A 24,098-nucleotide genomic window follows, 5' to 3' on the forward strand; every position below is an offset into this window, starting at 1 on the left:
CACGTTTTGTTTTTAAGATAATATAATGTTAGTATTGCACATTAAAGTTGAGTTTTTTTTTGTTTTTGTTTTTTGCAGAAGGTTGTAAGGAAAGAGCTGACTAGCAGAGATCGTTCATCTTCCTTCTCTCCAAAGAGGCATAATGATCCACGTGCCACTTTAGAGCATAACAAGAGAGACAACAAATACAGAGATAAGCCTGAGAAGATTTCCCACCGTTCTCCTTCACGAGAACCCTCTCCTACAGCAAGTTCAGTTCCTCGAAAGAAAAGTAGACTTGATAGTCCAAAGGAACGCTCTTTGGACGCGAAAGTTGTGGAGAGAATGCGAAAGAAGGATTCTCCACAACGCCTGCGATCTCCAGCCACTCGTACTCAGTCTTCTAAACCATCCAGGAAAGAAAGGAGTCCATCTCGAGAGAGAGTCTCTCCAGAAAAGGCTCCCAAAAGCATTTCTTCAAGAAGTGACAAACTCGTGAGTAAAAAACACTCACCACCAGCCTCAAATAAGACTTCAAAAACTGCGCAATCATCCTCCTCCTCCTCTTCATCATCATCTTCTTCTTCTTCATCATCCTCCTCTTCATCATCAGGATCCGAAATTTCTGATCATGAAAAGGGTGGAGGACACCTGCAGAAAAAACAAACGGGTGGAAGGGACGGTAAAAGTTCCCGGATAGATACTGTAGACAGGTATGAAAAATCCACAGTGCGAGTAGAGGACAAGAGAACGAGATCTTCACCTGTCAGACAAACTGATCGTGATAGGAAATCAAGGAAAAGTGCATCTGTGAGTCCTCCAAGGCAGCTAAAATCACCTACAAGAAAGAGGTCTGTTTCAGGTAGCCCACCAAAGAAAACACGGTCAATAACACCACAGCGTAAAGCCAGATCGCCCTCTACTCCTCCCAAACTGGGCAAATCTAAGAGCCCAAAACTTAAAGCTCGGTCCCCTCAAAGATCTCCGCAGAGAGCACGATCACCATTGCAAACTTCGCCACCTCGTGCAAAATCAAGAACTCCCCAACGAAGACCAAGATCTTTGTCCCCAACACCTCCACGTCACAATCGGGATAAAGAAAGATCTCCCCGTGGTGATGAAAGACAACAGTCACTTAAAAGGCGAGACAGATCTGACTCTGCTAAGAAAAAAGTAAGATCGCCATCTAAGTCACCTGTTAAACATGTTAGTTCAGTCACTCGATCGCCACAAAGAAAGGCAAGGTCTCCTTCCACATCCTCTAGGCACGAAAGATCTCGCTCTCTTTCTCCAATTAAGAGCAGGAGATCACGTTCTGTATCTCCAAAACAGAAGAAAATTTCCAAGCCAGAATACAAGCGTGTGCGGTCTCCTTCTGTAACTTCTGTAACTTCTCACAGCAAAGAGAGATCTCCTTCTACATCAAGACGTGGTAGACGACAGTCTCCTTCTGATGCTTCTATGGCTTCTAGATCACGAAGTCCCAGTCCACAGCCACAAAAACAGCAGTCGTCTTCTAGGATGGCACAAAAGACACTGGCATCTCCTAGAGATAAGCGTTGGTCACCTAAGAGAAAGTCCCTGTCTCGCTCAGAATCTCCAGCCCAGAAAAAGAGTTCTTCAAAGACTGCCTACCATAGATCTGTTTCTAGATCTATATCTCCAAGGAGAGCAAGATCACCTTCATATGAAAGGAGTTCATCCAGAAAGACAGGAAAGAAATTGGAGTCTAGCAAACAAAAATGTAGTTCTTCCCCAGAGCCAAAAATAAGGCATGATGTACATTCCCCTGAAAAAGAAAAGAGACTAAAGCCCTCAACACGGGGAGAACTGAACTATAGCAAGAATGCACGTGGACGAAGTCGGTCAGCCTCACCTGTTTCACAAACCTCACTCAGAAATAGATTGACTGAGGAAACTTCTGTTCGCAACAGAAGAAAGGAGATCAGTGGGTCTAGAGCAGTAGTACCCAGGAAATACAGCATTTCCCCAGAACACAGGCCAAAGTCTAAAGATTCCGCTAACTTTTCTCGTGCAAAGTCACCTGTATCTCCATCACAGAGACGTTCTCAAGAAATCAAATATAGATCATCTCGACAAGGAAAGCTTGACCTTCCTAAAGTGACCACAGATTCTAGATCATCTCCTAGAAAGAGGGGAACAAGACCATTGCCTGAGGAGAAAGGCAAAGAAAAAACTTTTCGTGAAATTAGATCAGGGTCCTCCTCAGAACGTGAATCCAGGCCAAAGGCAAAACTCCAGTCTTCAGAACGTAGTGGCAGATCAAGGCAGACTTTTGAAAAGAATAGATCTAGATCTTCCTCTGGTAGTCGAGATGAATCCTCATCTTCGCATAGCAAATCTGGTTCTTCAACTGAACGTCGGTATGTTGCTAAGCCACTAGCAAAGACCATTGAATCAAGGTTCCGTTCAGAACATGACATTAAAGGACTTGAGCCCAGGAGAAGGGGATCATCTTCTGATCACAAAACAAAGTCAATCCATCACATTAGATCTGACTCATCATCAGACCGAGAAGATATGTCCAAATTATCTAAAGTTAGGCGCAAATCTTCAGATTCTGATACCATCTCTAAACATTATAAAGAAAAACATGGATCATCTTCAGACTTTGCCTCTAAATCTAGTCTGCCTGCTCACAAATCATTGAAAAATGACCAAAGATCTAAGATGGCAAAGTCTAAATCCAGCTCAGAGTCCTCTCCAGAAAGAGAACCAAGGAGTAGAAAGCCACAGACCCATGCTGCTTTAGACAGACAAAAAGTTAAAAAGCAGTCATCCATTTCGGGCTCAGAGTCTTCTTCAGAGAGACGGTCAAGGAGAAAGCCAACAGCAAGAGCCAGTTCAGGGTCATCATCTGAGCGTTTGCCAAGAAGACGGTCCAGAGCTAGTTCCGATTCTTCCTCTGATAAGGTAGGCAAACTTGAATCCAAACGGCAAAAACGCAATTTAGACTCTTCACCAGAAAAGCAACCTCTAATTAAGTTGCTTCATGGAAAAGCTAGTTCTGGATCCCCTTTTCAGCAGTCTCCACACAGATCTCATTCCCGATCATCTTCAAGCTCAAAGTCCAATTTGCCATCATCTTACTTTAATAAAGAGGCTTCTAATGCATCTAAATCTCCCCTGAATAAAGAGGTTTCGCTATCATCAGACCACCTGAGAAAATCTAGTTCTACATATGAAACCGAGCTGCTTGGAAGATCTTCTAAACAAACTTCCAGCTCTGACTCCTCCTCTTCTGAGACAGACACCAGATCAAGGATTTCTCCGACAAAATCTCATTCTAGATCACCTGAAATTCTTTCACCAACAGCTGTGTTGCATAAATGCCACTCTTCAGAACCTAAACCCAAAGCTAAATCTCCACAATATCAACTGCAAATGGCTTCAAAGCCAGAGGAGACATCTAGAGCTCCATCTTCTGAAACAATCTTGAAGACTTCTTTAGACAGTTCTGTTAGACAGTTGTCTCCAGCAACTTCAACGGTCTCTACTACCCAGGCACCTCAAGATTTTTCTCCAGAGAAGCCACAGGATATGGATGTTTCTCCCATTAGACATGAAGATGAGTCTTCTGCTAGGGATAAACGATCTCGGTCAAAGAGCAATGCTTATTCATCCTCTGACACTGATGATTCTAGGAAATTGTCAAAGTATTCTACAGATACCACAAAGAAAGCTGATTTGGAGCAAGAGAACAGTAGACCTTCCAGCATAGCAAGCCCAAAACAAGGGGAACACATGCTGTTGAATTCTGATATAAATCAAACTGAACTTAGGCATTCAGAAGACAAGTTGAATGGTCAGCCTGTTTTAGATTTAAACACCTTTCCAGTTCCAGTGAAAGTAACTACTGCATCTATTGATGCAATGTCTGAGGATGAAGTATCACCCAAGAAAGAATCTTCTTTGGATCCGAAAGTAGTGAAGAAAACATCTGAACGAAAAACATCCACATCCTCCTCTTCTTCTTCATCGTCCTCTTCATCATCGTCGTCCTCTTCATCGTCTTCCTCTTCCTCCTCATCATCTTCCTCCTCCTCTTCTTCCTCCTCTTCTGAAGATGATGAACCAAGTTCTCCACCTTCAAAGAATGTAAAGTCTTCACCTAAAATACTGAAAACTGCTCCAGATGATCCTGAAGTCAGAGACTCTCTAGTACAAAACTTTACTGAAAATATAGAGCACGATAAACCATTGGTGTCAACTGGAAAGAAATCAGATGCCATATCCTGTGGTGGGTCAAACTCTCCTTCAGACTCTAATGCCGTTGTGTACGATGGCAAAGATGGCCATGACTCTCCCATTACCTGTTTGGATAAAGACCTCTCTTTAGAAAAAAAAGGAAGCACAACTAACGAGCTACAGATTACCACATCTAATATTGAAATTGCTCTTCCTTTGCCTCAGACCTATAAAGAATGTGAATCTTCTATGGAAGAGAACATGCTCATCACAAATAAAGACCAAGTATCTCCTCAAGATGCCAGCCCTATTTCTCAGTCGAATGAAGACAAAATTGCTGCAGATGTAATAGCAAGCAAAGATAATGCTTCAAAGCTGACCAGCCCTAGGTTAGTTGAAACAAATTTTTCAAATATCCAAGTACATTCACCACAAAGCCCAGTGGATTCAGTTGTGGGTCAAAATGAGCAACATGTCACTAAACAGTCCTCAGCATCTCCTCAGAGAGCTCAAAGCCCCAAATCCCCGAGTTCTTCAAAGTCGAGTAGCAGCGACTCCTCTTCAGAAGACAGTAGTTCTGATTCTTCAAGTGAAAATAGCTCCTCTGAAGAACACTCTACACCAGATCGCTCAAGACCCCCTGAAAAAATCGCTAAGTCAGATCTTCCACCAATACGACGTATTGCATCCCCAGCTAAAAGGGAACAGTCTTTAGGATCCCCACAGCGTGATGCAAGAAAATCAAGAGAGAAGGATAGGCATCGTTTTTCTCGCTCCTTGTCCAGATCACGTTTAAGTAGGGAATTGCATCCTCAAAAAAGGCGTTCTCTTTCAAGGTCAACATCTAAAACCCCACCACGACGACAAGCAAGGACACCACCTCGAGCATTTAGATCCCGCTCCCGATCCAGGAATGACAGATTCCCACACAGAAATCGATCTAGGTCATCTTCAAGGAGGTCACCATCTTGGCAAGATCGTAGAAGGTGGGTTCAACGCAGGTCCCCTTCATCTCCTAGAAGAGGTCCTTCCGGGTCTCGGATGTGGCGTTCTCATCGTGGTCGTTCTGGATCTTCACCTCGGAGGGGAAGATCGAGATCTTTATCGAGACAAGAGTCCTCTCGTTATTCCCGACAGGGAAATTCTAGATCGTCTCCTAGAAGGCGGTCTCGATCACCATACAGACGTGAAAGGCCTTACTATCAGAGGGAAAGGTCTGATTCTTTATCCAGAAGACGACGGCCGTGGACACCTCAAAGGAGATCCCGGTCTCCTGAAAGAAGGCCAAGGTCGCGATCTTCTGATAGGTACAAGAGTGCACAGAGTAGCAGAGCTATTAGACAAAGCCGTTCACCATCACCACGTGAGCGAGAGAGGACCCGTTTGTTAGGAAGGCGTAACCGATCCCGGTCCCCAAGGACAGTTAAATCTGATTTACGGAGGAAGAGTCCTAGTCCACCAGTAAAATCTTCCAGTCTTTCCCGAAAACCTCATTCACCTTCTCCAAGGCGGGTGATTGCTGTGCAGTCTTATAAAACCAATGATTCAAGATCGCCATCTCCACCTCAGTTGGAGAAGCACATGGAAAGGTTGCCAACTAGCCCAATGAATAAGGAGCCAGTTGTCCAAGACGAAGCCCTTTCTACCAGCAAACCTGGACCCTACATAACCACAAGTCCTTCTCACATCCAACCAATTGTGGAACAATGTAGTAGGCCTCTTCCAGAACTCTTGAAAGCAAACACTGCTCTAGATACCCCTCCATCTTCAAGAAGTGGAGAGGACAATTCTGAAATGGAATCCAAGATTGTGGACAGTGACAAAGTTGAGCCTGAAGCTGTAACGGGAGCTTTAAATGTAGAGAAGAACTGCCCTTCACCAAGCAATGCTATTGAACCATCAGAAAAAGATGGACAAAAGCCAGGATCACCAAAACAGAAGAGTTCATTTTCACAATCTGAGCCTGAAGAGAGTCCTGGAAAGTCTGCCTTGAACACAGAAAGGTAATATCACTTTTGTGTTACTTGTCTGAACAAGCACTGATAAATGAGAGGGAAAATGGTTTTTATTCTTACCTACTCCTTAAACCTCTGGGTGGTATGATTACCGGTACTTCTGGATTTTAGGGTCAAAAAGCGGTGACATTTTTTCACAAGATTTTAGACCCTAAAAGCAAGAAAAAAAATCACACCTCTAAATAGATTTGTGGCAACCCTCTATATAACTTCACTCCCCTGGATCCAGTGCTGCAATTCTCCTTCTGTCCACTAGATGAGGCTCTAGTTCTATAGTGAGATCTCCGTCTGTCATTGTGACAAATGGTGATTTCACAGATTACTGCTTTAGCATTGGCTGAACTGATATGATGAGATAAACATGAGGTAATTCAGTCATATATAAAATAGTGCCAATATATTGCAGTACCAAGCCTAGTAAGAACTTTTACCTCCCTGGGGGTATGATACTTTCCTGATTTTAGGGTCTAAAAGTGGTATAAAAAAATTTCATTGGCTTCTGAACCCTAAAAGCAAGAAAATCACATCCCAGAGAGCCTGCAGCAGCCTCAGCACTTATTTACCTCCCTGGGCTCCAGCACTACAATTCTCCCTCGGTCCTCCGGGTGGTGCTGTAACCCTATAGTGAGAACACTATCGTCATGACGAAACTGTGGTCTAACCAAAGGGATCCAGAGCCTCCAAGGATCGGAAGGAGAATGATTGCCAGCATCTGGTTCCCGAGGGAGGAGAGTTACAAAGCCTGCTGTGCGCTATGCTCTGCATTAATCTCCTGGCAAGTATGAGTCAGGCTCAGGGTTACCGTTCCAAGCTGCGTTTGTCTGGCCCCAGCCTGACTTGGGGTTACCACTGAGGTTAAAGTGAACTCCAAGGTGAAATTGCAAACGGATACTAAGGTAGAGGTAAGCCTCGTGATAGTCTAGAGACTTCCCATGTCCTCCTCAACCCGATTGTTGGCGTGCACAGACCCTCTGAACAAATCAAGCAAGAGCTTGTGGAATATGTTCTTGTGTCTTCACTTCCCACTGCGTATGATTGTGACAGTACTGCGCATATGCGTGCTCACACAAGAAGAGAAGTGTAACCGCAACCTAAAATGGCGTCCTGGCCTGCAGCAGTGGGGTTGAGGGAGACACGAGAAGCTTGTGCACTATCCAGAGGCTTCCCTCTTGTTTTTTTGTTCTTATTTATTTTTTTATAATTTTTTTTTACATTACCTTGGGCTTGCTTTAACAAAAACAGTGGTTTATGTATGCAAATAAGGCAGTCAAATTGCAACTGCAGTTCTCATGAAAAGTAAATACAAGCCAAAACACCTGTATGTGGCTGTGCAAACACTGCTGATGACAGGAGAGTGATGAGTGCAAGAGGAAAATTGTAAATTCTCTTATCTCATACGTTTTCAGTTCAGGTTTGGTTTAACCACTTTATGCCTGCCCATAGGCGTGTTAAAACGGGCATGATTGCGCCGCGATGCATGCCAGGAGATTTAGTCCGTTAGATGGGAGTGCAGCTTTGTACCCGCTTCAAGGGACTACATCTCCCGGCATGCATCGCAGCACATGCATCCCCGCCGGGAATTACCGTATTTCGCGCCGTATAAGATGCTCCGGCATATAAGACGCACCCAGGTTTAGAGGGCAAAAAACAGAAAAAAAAAAGATTTATACTAAACCTGGTGCGTCCATATTCCAGGAGAGTCTTGTACATGTTACCCTCAAATGTTGTCCTCCTGTGTCCCATTGTCTCCCCATGTGTCCCCAATACCTGCCCCATGTGTCCTCTGTGTCCCTCATACATGCCCCATGTGTCACCCATGCCTGCCCCATGTGCTTGTGTCCCCCATGTGTCACCTATGCATGCCTCATGTGTCCCTCATGTGCCTGTGTCCCCCATGCCTGCCGTGTCCTCTGTGTGTCCCTCATGCCTGCCCCATGTGCCTGTGTCCCCATGTGTCACCTATGCATGCCTCATGTGCCTGTGTCCTCCATGCCTGCCGTGTCCTCTGTGTCGCTTATGCCTGCCCCATGTGCCTGTGTCCCCCGTGTGTGTTTGTAAATTGTGGCTGCACCCGACCGTTGCCTCTGCCCGCTCCCCATGCCTGTAATGTGCCGGCGTGTGTAATCAGTTCCCTCCCGCTGTGTGGCTGATCTCTGCGTGCCCCCGCGAGTGTCTAATATGCCCGCTCCCCCGCCTGCCTTATCTCCCTCCCCCATGTGAATGCTGGCCCCCCCGGGTGTTAATCTGCAGCGGCTTACCTTTCCGCCATGCCCGCGAGGATTGGAGACCTCCTTCACAGCCGCGCATCTCGCTCTAGTGATCGGCATGTGATGATTGCGTCATCATCACATGCCGATCACTAGAGCGAGATGCGCGGCTGTGAAGGAGGTCTCCAATCCTCGCGGGCATGGCGGAGAGGTAAGCCGCTGCAGATTAACACCCGGGGGGGCCAGCATTCACATGGGGGAGGGAGATAAGGCAGGCGGGGGAGCGGGCATATTAGACACTCGCGGGGGCACGCAGAGATCAGCCACACAGCGGGAGGGAACTGATTACACACGCCGGCACATTACAGGCATGGGGAGCGGGCAGAGGCAACGGTCGGGTGCAGCCACACAGGCAGGGAATTCCCGACGTGGCGGCGGGTCGCGGTCCGTATCGGCGGGCGTTTCTAAGTCGGGAATTCCCTGCCTTTGCCGTATAAGACGCAGGGACTTTTTCCCCCTATTTTTTGGGGAGAAAAAGTGCGTCTTATACGACGAAAAATACGGTACTATACAAATGCCAGGGGAAGCTGGCGGAGTTGTGAAATGCCGCATGCTGTACGGACCGAGGAGCAGCACCCCTTAGGAAAGAAATGGTACTTCCACCAAGTCTCAGTACCCCCAGCGCCGTATGATGTAAACAGCGGGGATTTCTTCCCCGCGTGTTTACATTTTGCCGGCGAGCCGCGATCGGCGGCTCTCCGGCTGTTCATGGAGACACCCTCCGTGAACGGACATGGAAAGGCCGCTCGAATGAGCGGCCGTTTCCATGGAAACCCGCAGACAACCAGTTTACGCCAATCGGCGTTAGCTGGTCGTCAAGAGGTTAAAGGAGATCCGAGATGAGAAAGTAACTTTTCTAAATATCTTATCTAAAGTTAGATAGTTTACACAGCAAATCTAGCTGCAAACAGCTTCAACAGCATATGATTAATTTTTCCTGTGATATAACAGCAGCCATTTTCTGCTTGTGATCATTGCACAAGCAAGCTGCTCTGCATCTCCTCCCCTCAGCCTGTGAAAACTCCATTCCCCCTCCTCCTCTCTGCCTCTGAAATCTCTGGCTAGCAATGCTGGATCCACACCATACAATTTTTTTTTTGGGCAGATTTACCTGCCAGATTGATTATTTCCAGCCTCTCCGATCTGAGAATCGATTGTATTTTTGAGCAATTTTTCTGACCAATTTGTTCGTTTCTATGGAAATCGCTCAAAAAAATCGGTTCTCAGATCGGACATGCTAGAAATAATCGATCTGGCAGGTTAATCTGCCCAAAAAAATTGTTTGGTGTGAATCCAACATAACACACCTCCTGCCCAGACTGAGCTTCCATAAGCCCTTGCTACATGGGTCTCGGAGTGCCAAGGCACTGGAGGAGCTGTGGGCGAGCCTTGTTTAGTTTATAGGGAATTGGGGTATTAAAACAAAAAAATATATATTTGGCTTGAGGAATACCCTATAAACTATATGAAAGGAACACAATTATGCAATGAGTAAGTGTTTATTTCGGATCTACTTTAAAGAGACACTGAAGTGAAAAAAAATGATGATATTATGATTTGTATGTGTAGCACAGCTAAGAAATAAAACATTAAGATCAGATACATCAGTGTAATTGTTTCCAGTACAGGAAGAGTTGAGAAACTCCAGTTGTTATCTCTATGCAAAAAAAGCTATTAAGCTCTCTGACTAACTTAGTCATGGAGAGGGCTGTTATCTGACTTTTATTATCTCAACTGTTCCTGGACTATTTACTTTTCCTCTGCCAGAGGAGAGGTCATTACTTCACAGACTGCTCTGAAAGACTCATTTTGAATGCTAAGTGTTGTGTAATCTGTACATATTATAGAATGATGCAATGTTAGAAAAAACACTATATACCTGAAAATAAAAATATGAGAATATTTTCTTTGCTGCTAATCTTCTAGTAATTATTCATAGTACACAACCAATTCATTATATCATATTTTTTTTTCGCTTCAGTGTCTCTTTAAACAAGTGTTTAGTAAAAGTGCCTTTCGCTGTTTTTCAACATTTTTGACTGACAGAATAGACTCTTATTAATTGTCCTTGAGTTGAACTCCTGCTTTCTTTTCTTGGATTCTTCCTGTTTTTTGTATCTGAGCCCCATGGGGATTGCTGCTGTCAGGTCCCCTTAGTAAAGCTTTGCATAGTTTGTGGGAATGAACAGGGCTATGAAAATAGTATCAGCAGGAAGCGTAGCTGTGGCGCCTGCAGTTTCTCATTTTGCTGCTAGGTGGCACTGTCAGCATAACGTGAAACTTGCCAAATGCTGTGTACTGATATATGGCTGCTCCTCTTAGAAGGCTTATCTGGTGGGTGCACGCAGCTCTTGTCAGTTGCAGGGTGTGTTAGTATCATGGCTTATGCAGTTTGATAGAGGGCATGTTGGTCTAAAACAGCAGTCTCACTGCCGCCTATGCAATAAAAGAGCTTAAAGGACAACTGAAGTTAGAAGAATATGGAGGCTGTCATATGTATTTCCTTTTAAACAATACCAGTTGCCTGGCAGCCCTGCTGATCTATATGGTTCCAGTAGAGTCTGAATCACACCAGAAACAAGCATGCAGCTAATCTTGTCAGATCTGATAATAATGTCAGAAACACAGATCTGCTGCATGCTTGTTCAGGGTCTATGGCTAAAATTATTAGAGGCAGAGAATCAGCAGGACAGCCAGGTAACTGGTACTAGTTAAAAGGAAATAAATATGGCAGCCTCCATATACCTCACTTCAGTTGTCCATTAACCACTTCAGGACCACAGTGCTAAACCCCCCTAAAGACCAGGCTATGTTTTGTTAAACTGGCCACTGCAGCTTTAAAGACAAGCTGCAGGGCCGCACAACACCGCATACAAGTGATTCCTTCCTGGCAGCCCTGCTGATCTATATGGTTCCAGTAGAGTCTGAATCACACCAGAAACAAGCATGCAGCTAATCTTGTCAGATCTGATAATAATGTCAGAAACACAGATCTGCTGCATGCTTGTTCAGGGTCTATGGCTAAAATTATTAGAGGCAGAGAATCGGCAGGACAGCCAGGTAACTGGTACTAGTTAAAAGTAAATAAATATGGCAGCCTCCATATACCTCACTTCAGTTGTCCTTTAACCACTTCAGGACCACAGTGCTAAACCCCCCTAAAGACCAGGCTATGTTTTGTTAAATTGGCCACTGCAGCTTTAAAGACAAGCTGCAGGGCCGCACAACACAGCATACAAGTGATTCCTTCCTCCATTTTCTCCCCACCAACAGAGCTGTCTGTTGGTGGGGTCTGATCGTGTCACATGGCTGTCCCAAGTACAGCGCTGCTGCAGATCGCAACGCTGTACATGTTAATTAGATGGCGGTTACGCTGTCTATAAGTCTCCCGAGCTGCGATCTCTGCAGCCCCAGGACTTGACGCCAATCGGCGTTAGGCGGTCCTGGGGCTGCCACCGCTTCCACGCCCATTGGTGTGAGGCGGTCCTGGGGAGGTTAAAGGAAACCAGAGATGAACGCTTTGGCACAAAATACAGTGATGTGAAAAACTATTTGCCCCCTTCCTGATTTCTTATTCTTTTGCATGTTTGTCACACTTAAATGTTTTTGCTCATCAAAAACCGCTAACTATTAGTCAAATATAACATAATTGAACACAAAATGCAGTTTTAAATGATGGTTTTTATTTAGTGAGAAAAAAAACTTGAAATCTACATGGCCCTGTGTGAAAAAGTGATTGCCCCCCTTTTTAAAAAATAACTTAACTGTGGTTTATCACACCTGAGTTCAATTTCTGTAGTCACCCCCAGGCCTGATTACTGCCACACCTGTTTCAATCAAGAAATCACTTAAATAGGAGCTATCTGACACAGAGAAGTAGACCAAAAGCACCTCAAAAGCTAGACATCATGCCAAGATCCAAAGAAATTCTGGAACAAATGAGAACAAAAGTAATTGAGATCTATCAGTCTGGTAAAGGTTATAAAGCCATTTCTAAAGCTTTGGGACTCCAGCGAACCACAGTGAGAGCCATTATCCACAAATGGCAAAAACATGGAACAGTGATGAACCTTCCCAGGAGTGGCCGGCCAACCAAAATTACCCCAAGAGCACAGAGAAAACTCATCCGAGAGGCCACAAAAGACACCAGGACAACATCCTAAAGAACTGCAGGCCTCGCTTGCCTCTAAGGTCAGTGTTCACTACTCCACCATAAGAAAGAGACTGGCAAAAACGGCCTGCATGGCAGATATCCAAGGCGCAAACCCCTTTTAAGCAAAAAGAACATTAAGGCTCGTCTCAATTTTGCTAAAAAACATCTCAATGATTGCCAAGACTTTTGGGAAAATACCTTGTGGACCGACGAGACAAAAGTTGAACTTTTTGGAAAGTGCGTGTCCCGTTACATCTGGCGTAGAAGTAACACAACATTTCAGCAAAAGAACATCATACCAACAGTAAAATATGGTGGTGGTAGTGTGATGGTCTGGGGTTGTTTTGCTGCTTCAGGACCTGGAAGGCTTGCTGTGATAGATGGAACCATGAATTCTACTGTCTACCAAAAAATCCTGAAGGAGAATATCCGGCTATGTGTTCGTCAACTCAAGCTGAAGCGATCTTGGATGCTACAGCAGGACAATGACCCAAAACACACCAGCAAATCCACCTCTGAATGGCTGAAGAAAAACAAAATGAAGACTTTGGAGTGACCTAGTCAAAGTCCTGACCTGAATCCTATTGAGATGTTGTGGCATGACCTTAAAAAGGCGGTTCATGCTAGAAAACCCTCAAATAAAGCTGAATTACAACAATTCTGCAAAGATGAGTGGGCCAAAATTCCTCCAGAGCGCTGTAAAAGACTCGTTGCAAGTTATCGCAAACGCTTGATTGCTGTTATTGTTGCTAAAGGTGGCCCAATTAGGTTCAGGGGGCAATTTCTTTTTCACACAGGGCCATGTAGGTTTTGAGGTTTTTTTTTCTCACTAAATAATAAAAACCATCATTTAAAACTGCATTTTGTGTTCAATTATGTTATCTTTGACTAATAGTTAACGGTTTTTGATGAGCAGAAACATTTAAGTGTGACAAACATGCAAAAGAATAAGAAATCAGGAAGGGGGGCACATAGTTTTTCACATCACTGTATATCCCCTGATAGATTTTACAAAACAAAATACTATACCTGGTATTTTCACCGCTCTGGTATGCCATTTTTTTGTTGTTTGTTTTACTAAAACTCCATGCAAAACACAGTTTATCAGAAAAGCATATTATTTAGTGGTCTTTGTGCAAAATGAAATCCCCATTTCTCAAAACCTCTAACAAATCTAGATTTAAAGCGGACCCAAACTAAACATTTTTTTTAATTAAAAATATTTAGTTGCACCAATCTGACACATACAAAGATAAACACTCCTTCAAACCTATGAGCATTTCAGTGCATGCTTTTCACCCTTCTCTTTGCATAACTAGGGTTATACAGGTGGCATCCATTAGCAATTCCTCCATTGCCGGACACCACCTACTCCACCAGTTTGCCGGATTTTGTCCCGGCAATTTGAAAAGAAGGGAGGGGTTCCTCCAATAAATGTAAAATATTTTATATATGTCATCATGCAGCTGAAAAAAGGCTGCTATTTATTATTATAATTTAGAAAATAGATTTTATTTCTGAAATCTTGTATTTTTAATTTGGGTCCACTTTAACTACTTTAGGACTGCAGTGATTGAAATCTATGCCCTTTTTTGGTGGTTACCTGGCTGGCAGGGTGTAGAGTTCAATCAGCCACTGCTCTGCGTATCCGCCGTTTTCCTCATTCCCGCTGATCTCGCCGCTGCATTACCGTCTTGTCCCGTCGCAGCTAACTTGCTCTGCCTGTCTCTATGACAGCAGAGCCCCGTGAGTGGGTAAGGAGCTGATTTCATTGGCTCCTGGCCCTGTCATTACTGTAAGCAAATCCCATTGGCTTACATTAAAAGACAGGGTCAGGAGCCAATGAAAGCGGCTCCTGACCTGCTCACATGACTGAGACGGCAGAGTGGGTGGCCCAGTTTCCCGATGTGCGGCGGTGACAGCGATTGTGACTTGTATGTGCGGCGATTCGTCGTTATCCGTCGGGATTCCGCAGTTTCTGTACCAGCAGACTGGTCCTTAAGGGGTCAGAGACCGCTGGTACTTAAAGTGGATTCGGGATAAACTTTTACTCATTGCATTGTTTTAATACTCTAATTCCCTATAAACTAAACAGGCCTCGCCCACAGCTCCTTTTGTGCCTTGGCACTGTAGCAAGGGCTTATGGGAGCTCAGTCTGGGCAGGAGGAGGAGAAGGTTACTAGCCATTGATTTCAGAGGCAGAGGGGAGGGGACTGAATTTACACACAGGCAAGCTGATAGCATTTCCAGCCCTCAGCCTGTGACAATGTGACAGACGGAACATGGTTGCCCTCATAGTTTCACAGGAATAAATAATCATAAACTTTTGAAGCTGTTTGCAGCTAGATATGCTGTGTAAACTATCTAAACTTTAGGTAAGATATATATAGACAAGCTACTTGTTATAGTTAGTTTTACATCTCGGATCCACTTTAGCAGCTCCCCCCATCGCATTACAACTTTCTGTGATGCTGCAAGTATACTGAAATGAGAAAGCAGAGCCAGAAGGGAGCAGGTTTGGGCTTGAAAAGACATTAGATTAGACAGACTCGGCTATAATGATTCCTGAGCAAAGCCAGACTAAATGCTCAGTCGGGGATTTTATCAGGGCTGATAACAAGGAGGCTGAGCAGTGAAGGATAAAGCAGAGAGCAGGGTAGATGTTTTCTCTAATGTTCCCACTGATATATTTATGGTACATACGTGAGGGTGCTTCGTCTCTGGTTCACTTTAAATGCTTCGCAGTGGTGCCGATGCATCTGTACTTGCACTGGTGTACCCCAAGAGACACCGGCGTAGGGGTCTTGTACTCTTCCCTTTGCTTGCATTTTGAGGATATTCAGAGAATGTGACATTCAATATAAAGTGATCCCCTTGTCCTTGCTGTACATGAAAAATGCTCTCACATAAGAGTGGTGACTGCGTTCAGCTGCAGAATTGTCCTCCTTGGCAGGGGGCCTCCATTCTGTAAAGAGCCCTGTGACTGGCAGAGTCTAAATACTGGTCACCCCTCCACACAAGGGAACAGACCGCCATGCTTACCGCTCATTCGCTGCTTGCTGTTGCATAGCAACCTCAAACACTTAACTCTATGCTGGCTAAGATGGGAAGTCTTGTATGAAGAGTATGCAAGGAGATATTAGAATGCTACAAACATCCTTACTGATCTATCCACGGAGGCTGCCTGCTATTGCTGCCTAATCTAATGCTGGGAATACACGGTTTGTACCGCTCGATCTAGCCATTAGATGGCTTGATTGATAATTTCCGACATGTCCGATAACCCGCCGGATCGATTCTGTGCTCGATACCACGGGCAGGACAATGGAAAAAGATAAGGAAAACGAGCAGAAGGTAAGAGAATCGCCGCGGGGACGAGCGGGAATCCATCCGGCGGCATAATCGAGTTTGTACCGTGTATTCCCGGCATTAGTCTTATCTCCCCGCCTATTGTTTTATACAAGACCTCCCACCTTTGCCGGCATGGGGTTAAGCCAGTAAGCGGTAACTTGCCTGTCTGTTCCCTTGTGCATAGATGGAGCACAGATCTGGAAGCTTCAGTTGCGCGAGTTACTGCACGGCGGAGGAACCAGAACAGTCACCTGTGAAGGTGGACTATTACACAGTCTGGTGCCGCCAGTACTCTTATGGGACAATGTTTTTTTAGGGGGGGGGGGGGGGGTCAGCAATGAAAAACATTAATTTATTTTGAATGCCACATTCTTTGAACATGGAAACATAACTTTTGGTGCAGGCCATGGAAACTGCGGCTACAAATAGCAGGCGCTTATCACTGATATTTGGTGCCCGGGGAGGGGGATAAAGGTTAGGTGTCGGAGCCTATGCTAAACATCACTTAAATCCAACATTAAGCAATATATACAAATATGAAGTATTTCTGATATTGCAACCAGGATATTTAACATAAGAGGGTATACTAAATAACTGTATTTTACTGTATGTCACTACAGTACCGCTTTAATTCAGGGAACAGGTAATGTACTATGACTTAAGTATGGTCATTTGTGTTGCCAGGTGATCAGTTTGTCCTTTTTCTCCAGGGTCCCCAGCCCGCTCCCTGCAGAGCAACAGAAGCCAGATCTGGTTCCTCCATCTAAAGCAGAGTCCCGCCGCTCCAGAAGCTCCAGCTCCTCCTCTTCCTCATCGTCCTCTTCATCTTCCTCACACTCCTCATCCGACTCGGACTCTTCCTCCTCTTCCTCATCCTCCTCCTCTTCCTCGTCCTCTCATAAATCAGCGAGTAAATCCAGCAACAAGAAGGGACCATCGCCCGGAAGGAGGAGGTGAGCCCTGCAGACACTTTACCTGGCATTCTTCATTGCTCAGCTCAGTTGGAGGTCTGTGAAGCAGCCTTCAGCAGTTTATGGACCTCAGCTATGAGGGTTGAATGCTGTGTGACATTGCCCATACGTTATGCGACGTTGTCTTCTGTGATTACGCACCGCAGCGCAGATCATTCATGTTCCAGGATGGGATGAGCTGTGTGATGTCCGGTTTACTACTTAGCAGTACTTAGTCTATTTGGTGGGCTGTTTTTAAAAGGCCTCCCTTGACAACCAGCCTGTTGTCTCCTCATTACCTGCCGAGGTAAGGGCTTGGGATCTCTGCAGGCCTAGCCACAAGAGAGTGAACATCACTCATTCGCATAAAAGTGGCAATGCATCTACTGGTTTTGTAGGATGATTGACCGAATAGGGTGAAATTATCAGGTGATTCGAGTAATTTTGGGTTGAATGTATAAATTGGTCATTCGTTCAAAAGTGCTTGATTGGATTCAAATCATTCGATATGATGTACCAGACAGACCCATGGCCGATGACACCATCCTCCGCCGTCACCGCGAGTGAATGTGGCACCAGGCATGTGTATGATGATGCACACTTTTCTCGTGATAACGGGTAATTGAGCAGTACACTGGAAGTCGGGAGAGAATTTACAGCGCAGGGGGAATCAGGCATTTAATGCCGGGAATACACGGGACTTTCCGCGGCTGGATTATGCCACCGGAATGATTCCCTCTCATCACCGCGGGCGATTCTCTTTTCTTCTGCTCATTTTCCTTATCTTTTTCTATTGTCCCACCCGCAGAATCAATCGGCGGGTGATCGGACACGTCAGAAATTATCAATCGAGCCATCTAATGGCTCAAATGAGCCTCGGAAACGCACTGTGTATTCCCGGCATTACACTTTGGAATCAGACAGGCATTGAAGGTGACCTCACTAGGCTGAATTCTGATAGATTTTGTGCTGAAATCTATTGGAAATCGATCTGCAGTGTATGGACAGGCAACAGATTTTTAATTTTTTTTTATTATTTGTAATCGATCCGAGATCTCTCATGGTTGATTTGCCGTTACATTGATTAATGTGTGGACACATTAAAAAAATGTCAGCCATACTATCCCAGGTAATAAAACACATAAAAGTTGGTAAATACATGTTCTAATTACATAACGTATGTATTGTACTGTCCACATTTTTATTACAGTAAATAAAGTGAAAACTGTTCCAGGCATTCTCCATCTTTTCTGCCTGACTGAAGCAATTCTTGATGTCATTTCCTCACTTACTCCTCTGACTGGAATGGTGTATACAGAACTGCACTGTCCTATCTAGTTTGCTTTGTAAACACATGAGCAAAACGTACATTGGATTTCTGCAGTTTTTGCAGAGGGGTGATGTGGTTTATCTTCTAATTTCCTTCTGAGTCTCGTGTCACACTGAACTGCCCTCAGCCAATCAGTAAGGGATCAGGAATGTGGGAGGGGAAAATAACTAGCTTCACTCTCGCTGGCAATGTTTGAGAAAAGAGCCAGGCTGACTGATAAGATTTATTACACATTTATGGTTGTATTGGAATGCTTGCAATGCAGGGACAGGATGTAGACTACATTAACACAGCAGTGGGTAAATGGAATATGATTTTATAGCTGACAGTCCAGCTGTAAGGACGACTGCTCAGATGTGTAAATCATCCACCTAGATAGATGGCTGAGGTTCTTTGCAGCTGTATTAACCGAACATTCTATTCTGCCTCACCAGTGCCAATAAGAGGAGATAGAGAAGTGTGTGGTAAGATAAATAACGTTTCACAAACCTAGAATCACTTGTGTGAAGTGGTACAGACTACCCAGCAAGCTCATGGTGAACCAGAACTCATTGGCGTGTGTAAAGTTTGCCTTCTTAAAACGGATGGTATTTGCGATAATTCAGGTTGGAGTGAGCATACGATGTCTCCCACGATGCATCACTGCTGAATATGCTAATTCTCCTTTGTTCCTGTAAGCTAGCCACACCTCCAGAACCTGAGCTATCCCAAATACCTTCTCTTTTAAGAAGGCAAACTTTTTGTTTTGTGTGAAGCGGTGAAAAAGTCACTCTTTTTAGTACTGGTGCCCTCTGGTGGTGTGGGGGCTGCTTTACAAATGGAAAACAGGACACACTTGAGGTGGGGACAGCCAAAAATTCGACATTGTAGGAAACGCATGAGGTGGGGACAGCCGTATTCGTCATTGTAGGACACACAAGGTGGGGACAGCCGTATTCGGCATTGTAGGACACACACGAGGTGGGGACAGCCGTATTCGGCATTGTAGGACACACATGAGGTGGGGACAGCCGTATTCGGCATTGTAGGACACACATGAGGTGGGGACAGCCGTATTCGGCATTGTAGGAAACACATAAGGTGAGGACAGCCGTATTCGGCATTGTAGGAAACACATAAGGTGAGGACAGCCGTATTCGGCATTGTAGGAAACACTTGAGGCAGGGATAGCCGTGTTTGGCAGCGTAGGACACACTTGAGTCGGTGGACAGCCGTATTCAGCATTGTTTGACACACATGAGATGGAGACAGCTGTATTCTGCATTGTAGGACATGCTGGAGGCGGGGACAGCCGTATTTGGCATTGTAGGGAACACGTGGGGTTGTGTACAGCCATATTTGGCATTGTAGGACACAATTGAGGCAGGGACAGCCATATTCTGCATTGTAGGACACACTTGAATTGGGTGCAGCCGTATTTGGTATCATAGCCTGCTTCAGTGCATCTCGGTTTCCACATTTAGATTGGTGAATCGTGTAATATTTGGCATTAGGTAGCACGCTAAAGGCTTCTGTCTGTTTTTCAACAGGTCTCGCAGTCCGCGGAAGCCCATCGACTCGCTGAGAGATTCTCGTTCCCTCAGCTACTCCCCGGCAGAGAGACGCCGTCCACCTTCTCCCCCGCCCCGAAGGAGGTGAGTGGCCCATTTTATGTCATGTCTTTCATCTGATTTGTGGGAACATATCTTGACCCATCTTCTCCCTTTCAGAGAGCGCGATTACAACAGAAGCCGCGGCTCCCCGGACAGGAAACGCCGGAGAGATTCACCAGGACCTCGGTACCCTCACAGAAGACCCTCCAGGTAATGGCCTAATCTCTGCACATGCTATTTAATCCACTAGGAATGAGTACCACGCTACCAAGAGAATACTGCCTACCATACTGACTACAGTGGGAAATAGTCAGGTCAATGAAAGGAAACCTGTAATAAGGAAATGTGTTCCTGGGGGTACTTATCTCTATCTGAGGGCTCGGCTGTTTCTGCCAGAGCCGAGGGGAAGCTGGCACGGAAATTTAATTCAGGGGATGTGTAATGAATAGGCTTATACATATATCTCTTAAAGGGTAACTTCAGCCTAAACAAACATACTGTCATTAAGTTACATTAGTTATGTTAATTAAAATAGATAGGTAATATAATCTCTTACCCACCCTGTTTTAAAAGAACAGGCACATGTTTGTGATTTCATGAGGGCAGCCATCTTTTTGGTTGAAAGGAGGTGGCAGGGAGCATGACAGTTCCAACTGTCCTGTGTCCTGATCAACCCCCCCAGTTGCGCTCCCTAGGCAACGAGAACATCAGAAATCCCATCATGCTTTGCACAGAATTAGGGGGAAAATACCCGGCAGATTTCTTTGATTGGGCAGAGCTTAGCTTCTGTGCAGCTAAAAATGAGGCTTGGGTAAGAAAAACAAAGTTCTGATGCTGTTAAACACCAAGCCTTTTCAGTGCCGCTGAGTAGATTTTTAGTCTGGAGGTTCACTTTAAAGCAGAGGTTGCAGAAAGATGAGGAAATGGGTTGTTGGAACGCAGCTGCTTTCAACCACACAAAAGAAGAGCTCCACCTGCATCTATTAATGCAAGCTTAAAGGACACCTATCATGAAAAATTATAACCTTTAAAAAACATACATATAAGAAGTACATTATAATCCAGAGTGAAATGCACTATAAATTACTTTTTTCCTGTATTGCTGTCACTTACAGCAGGTAGTGAAAATCTGACAAATCTGTCAGGTTGTGGACTAGTCTATCTCCTCATGGGCGACTCTCAGGTATTTCTTTATTTACTAAAGCATTTACTGAACTGCCAATGCTCAGTCCAACTGCCGATCTAGTGTGCAAATGAGTAACGAAGCTGTAGTATAGATACTTTCCGGGGAGTATTTTTTGTAAAGAATAAAGGTGATCTGTCAGCTTTTTACTGCCTACTTTAAGTGACAGGAGCACGAGGAAAAAAAAATACATAGTGCATTTTGCTCTGGGAGAAATGTATAATTTCTATGTATGTATTTCTCCCGATAGTGGTCAACCAGTTGCCTGGCAGTCCTGCTGATCTTTCTGGTCAGTAGTGTATGAATCGCACCCCTGTAACAAGCATGTGGCTGATCTTCTCAAACTTCATTTAGAGCGGCGCATCTGCTGCATGCTTGTTCAGGGGCTATGGCTAAAAGTATTAGAGGCAGAGAATTGGCTGGATAGCCAGGCAATGTGTGTTTAAAAGGGAAATAAAGTAGCTCAGCCTCCATATCCCCCTCACATCAAGGGAACCCAAGGTGAGGGGGATATGGAGGCTGACATGTTTATTTCCTTTTAAATAATGCACATTGCCTGGCTGTCCTGTTTGACACAATCAAATCGGGTTCACTTTAATCTGTATACCCTGAACAAGCATGCAGATCTGACAAGATTGGCTGCATGCTTGTTTCATGTGTGTGATTTACACCCTACTGACAGATCAGCAGGACTTCCAGGTAACTGGTATTGTTTAAAAGGAAAAAGATATGGCAGCTTCCATAGAGCTCACACCTTGGGTTCCTTTTAAGGCACCTGAAGTGAGAGGGTTATGGGGGCTGACATATTGACAAATTTGGTTTAGGGTAACTCTGCCAATCCTCCCAATAAGTGGTGTAAGCTTTAGAATGAAGTGAATGGGACACTCTGGGTGTGGAGTATTGTGAGATGTTCTTTCTGACCAGCAAGCATTGCAGAGGATGATGGTTATAGTGGGTGGATGTATAGGTGTTTGTTCCGCACATATCCTGATGTATTCTCTTCTGTATCCTCTCTGCAGATCTCCTTGAATGAGCAGGCTTGCCTGTCCCTCAACTCTACACTAGTGGGAGCTTTTCTTCTCTCTTACCTGCAGAGGGCGCTGCTGGATATTTTGTCTTATTTTTGGAGCTTATAGACTGCTGGGATTTCCCCTCATGTACAGACATCTCCTCCTGGCGTTCACTGTAGAATGCCACCGGACTTTCCTCCTAGCACTTCGCAGGGACTCTGCCAGTCTCCTTCACAGAGATGATATAATGTGAATCCACCACACCTCCTTCCATCTAAAGGAATTTTTATTGGCACAATGTTGTCCTGACTTTATGCATAACCAGTGCTGCCCTGTCCCTCAGACTCCCAGTGACGCATCTGTGCCACCTCTGCCTTTCAAGGACATCCAGTGATAGACTATCGGCACCCTGTCCTAGAAAGACACAACCGGCAACAGACCTGTGCCACCCTGCTTGTCAAAGTCAGCCTGTGACAGAATAATAGCGACCCTGTCCTCGAAAGACACAGCTGGTAAGAGACCTGTGCCATTCTGCCCTCCAGAGAACGTCATCATGAATTAATGACAAATTGTACTCGAAAGACAAGGCAGACCTGCACCTCTCTGACCATCAAGGACTCTTGATGACAGACTGATGGCAACCTATCCTTGAAAGACACAACTGGTGACAGACCTGTGTCCCATCTCATCTTTCAAGGGCACCGTGATATGGACTAAGGCACCCTATGCTTTAGAGACTCCTGGTGACTGAATCCATCCTGTCTTCAAAAGTCTCAACCAGTAGAAAACCTGTGCCACTTTTCCCTTAAAGGACACCTGTTGACCACACTCATGGCACCACATGCTCAATTTGTCACCAAGAGCTCTTGATACCACCCTGTCCATGAAAGACACCACTAGTAACAGCTCTATTCCAATAGAGATCCCTGGTGACAGACAAATGGCGGCCTGTCCTTCAGAGACTACCAGTGATGAGCTATTGGCACCCTGTTCTTCAGAGACAAGCAGTGATGAGCTATTGGCACCCTGTCCTTCAGAGATGACCAGTAATGAGCTATTGGCACCCTGTCCTTCAGAGACAACCAGTGATGAGCTATTGGCACCCTGTCTCTCAGGGCTTTTTGTGATATGCCAATGGATTCCTGTCTTTCAGAGACATGGCGATTTGTTCTTCAGAGATACCTGGTGATTGAGATAATGGAAACCCTGGCTTTCAGAGACACCCAGTGAAAGGTGAATGACACCCTGTCCTTCAGAGACACCTGGTGATTGAGCTAATGGACACCGTCTTTCAGGGACACCTGGTGATAGGCTAATGTGAGCCCTGAACTTCAGAGATACCTGGTGATTGAGCTAATGGACATGCTGTCTTTAAGAGACACCCAGTGAAAGGTTAATGGGTGCCCTGTCCTTCAAAGACACCTGGTGACACATTGCTTCCACCCTGTCCTTGGAAGGCACAGTTGGTGACAGTCCTGTGCCACCCTGTCCTACGAAGGACGTTGGTCCCAACCGTTCTCCCATTTGTTCTGCATAGGAAATTTCGTAAGAAGTGAATTGAGAAACGTGAAACTTCTTCTTATGTGTTTATTTTGTTTTTTGGGGTTTTTTTGTTTTGTAATCTGTACAGCGAGAATTCTTTCAGTCAATAAAAGATTTGGGCTATGCCAGGACCTGTAGCCGGTACTAATTGGTGACCTCAATATGAGGGCGTGTGCGAGTGTGAATGTATGAGGGTCTGGGCCTCTTGTACAAGGGATAACTTTGTATGTTTGCCATTATGAGCCAGAGATCAGCAGACCAAGCATGATGGCTACACTGGTGGCACCGAGACTAACGAAACGGGCAGCCACTTTATTTCCTGCTGAACACGCACAGTGACAGCCCTTCTGGTCGCGTCCTTCTGGCGGCTGTGTCGGAGCCTCTGCATTGCAGTACATCCACTCCCGGGCGATGCTGCGAGGGTAGCCAGGCTCCGCCTCCACGTTGGCGCCCGTGAATTGCCAGTATTGGGATCCCTTGAAAAAATAGGTGTTGCCTACAGAGAATATGAAGAGAA

General features: G+C 45.1%; 2 protein-coding genes across 2 annotated transcripts in view; one reads left to right on the plus strand and one right to left on the minus strand.

The window, feature by feature from the left end:
* SRRM2 (serine/arginine repetitive matrix 2) overlaps positions 1 to 23,712 on the plus strand; it is a 54,157-nt gene extending 30,445 nt beyond the window's left edge. The window contains exons 11-15 of the mRNA XM_068244079.1: positions 79 to 6,191; positions 16,685 to 16,927; positions 19,784 to 19,888; positions 19,964 to 20,056; positions 22,049 to 23,712. Coding sequence (XP_068100180.1) covers positions 79 to 6,191; positions 16,685 to 16,927; positions 19,784 to 19,888; positions 19,964 to 20,056; positions 22,049 to 22,058 — 6,564 coding nt within the window. The 3' untranslated portion in view covers positions 22,059 to 23,712. The remainder of the gene's footprint in view (positions 1 to 78; positions 6,192 to 16,684; positions 16,928 to 19,783; positions 19,889 to 19,963; positions 20,057 to 22,048) is intronic.
* Positions 23,613 to 24,098, minus strand: part of MMP25 (matrix metallopeptidase 25) — a 37,939-nt gene continuing 37,453 nt past the window's right edge. Inside the window, exon 10 of the mRNA XM_068244080.1 lies at positions 23,613 to 24,077. Coding sequence (XP_068100181.1) covers positions 23,818 to 24,077 — 260 coding nt within the window. The 3' untranslated portion in view covers positions 23,613 to 23,817. The remainder of the gene's footprint in view (positions 24,078 to 24,098) is intronic.

The sequence above is a fragment of the Hyperolius riggenbachi genome, chromosome 7 (assembly GCF_040937935.1).
Source record: "Hyperolius riggenbachi isolate aHypRig1 chromosome 7, aHypRig1.pri, whole genome shotgun sequence".
NCBI lineage: Eukaryota > Metazoa > Chordata > Amphibia > Anura > Hyperoliidae > Hyperolius > Hyperolius riggenbachi.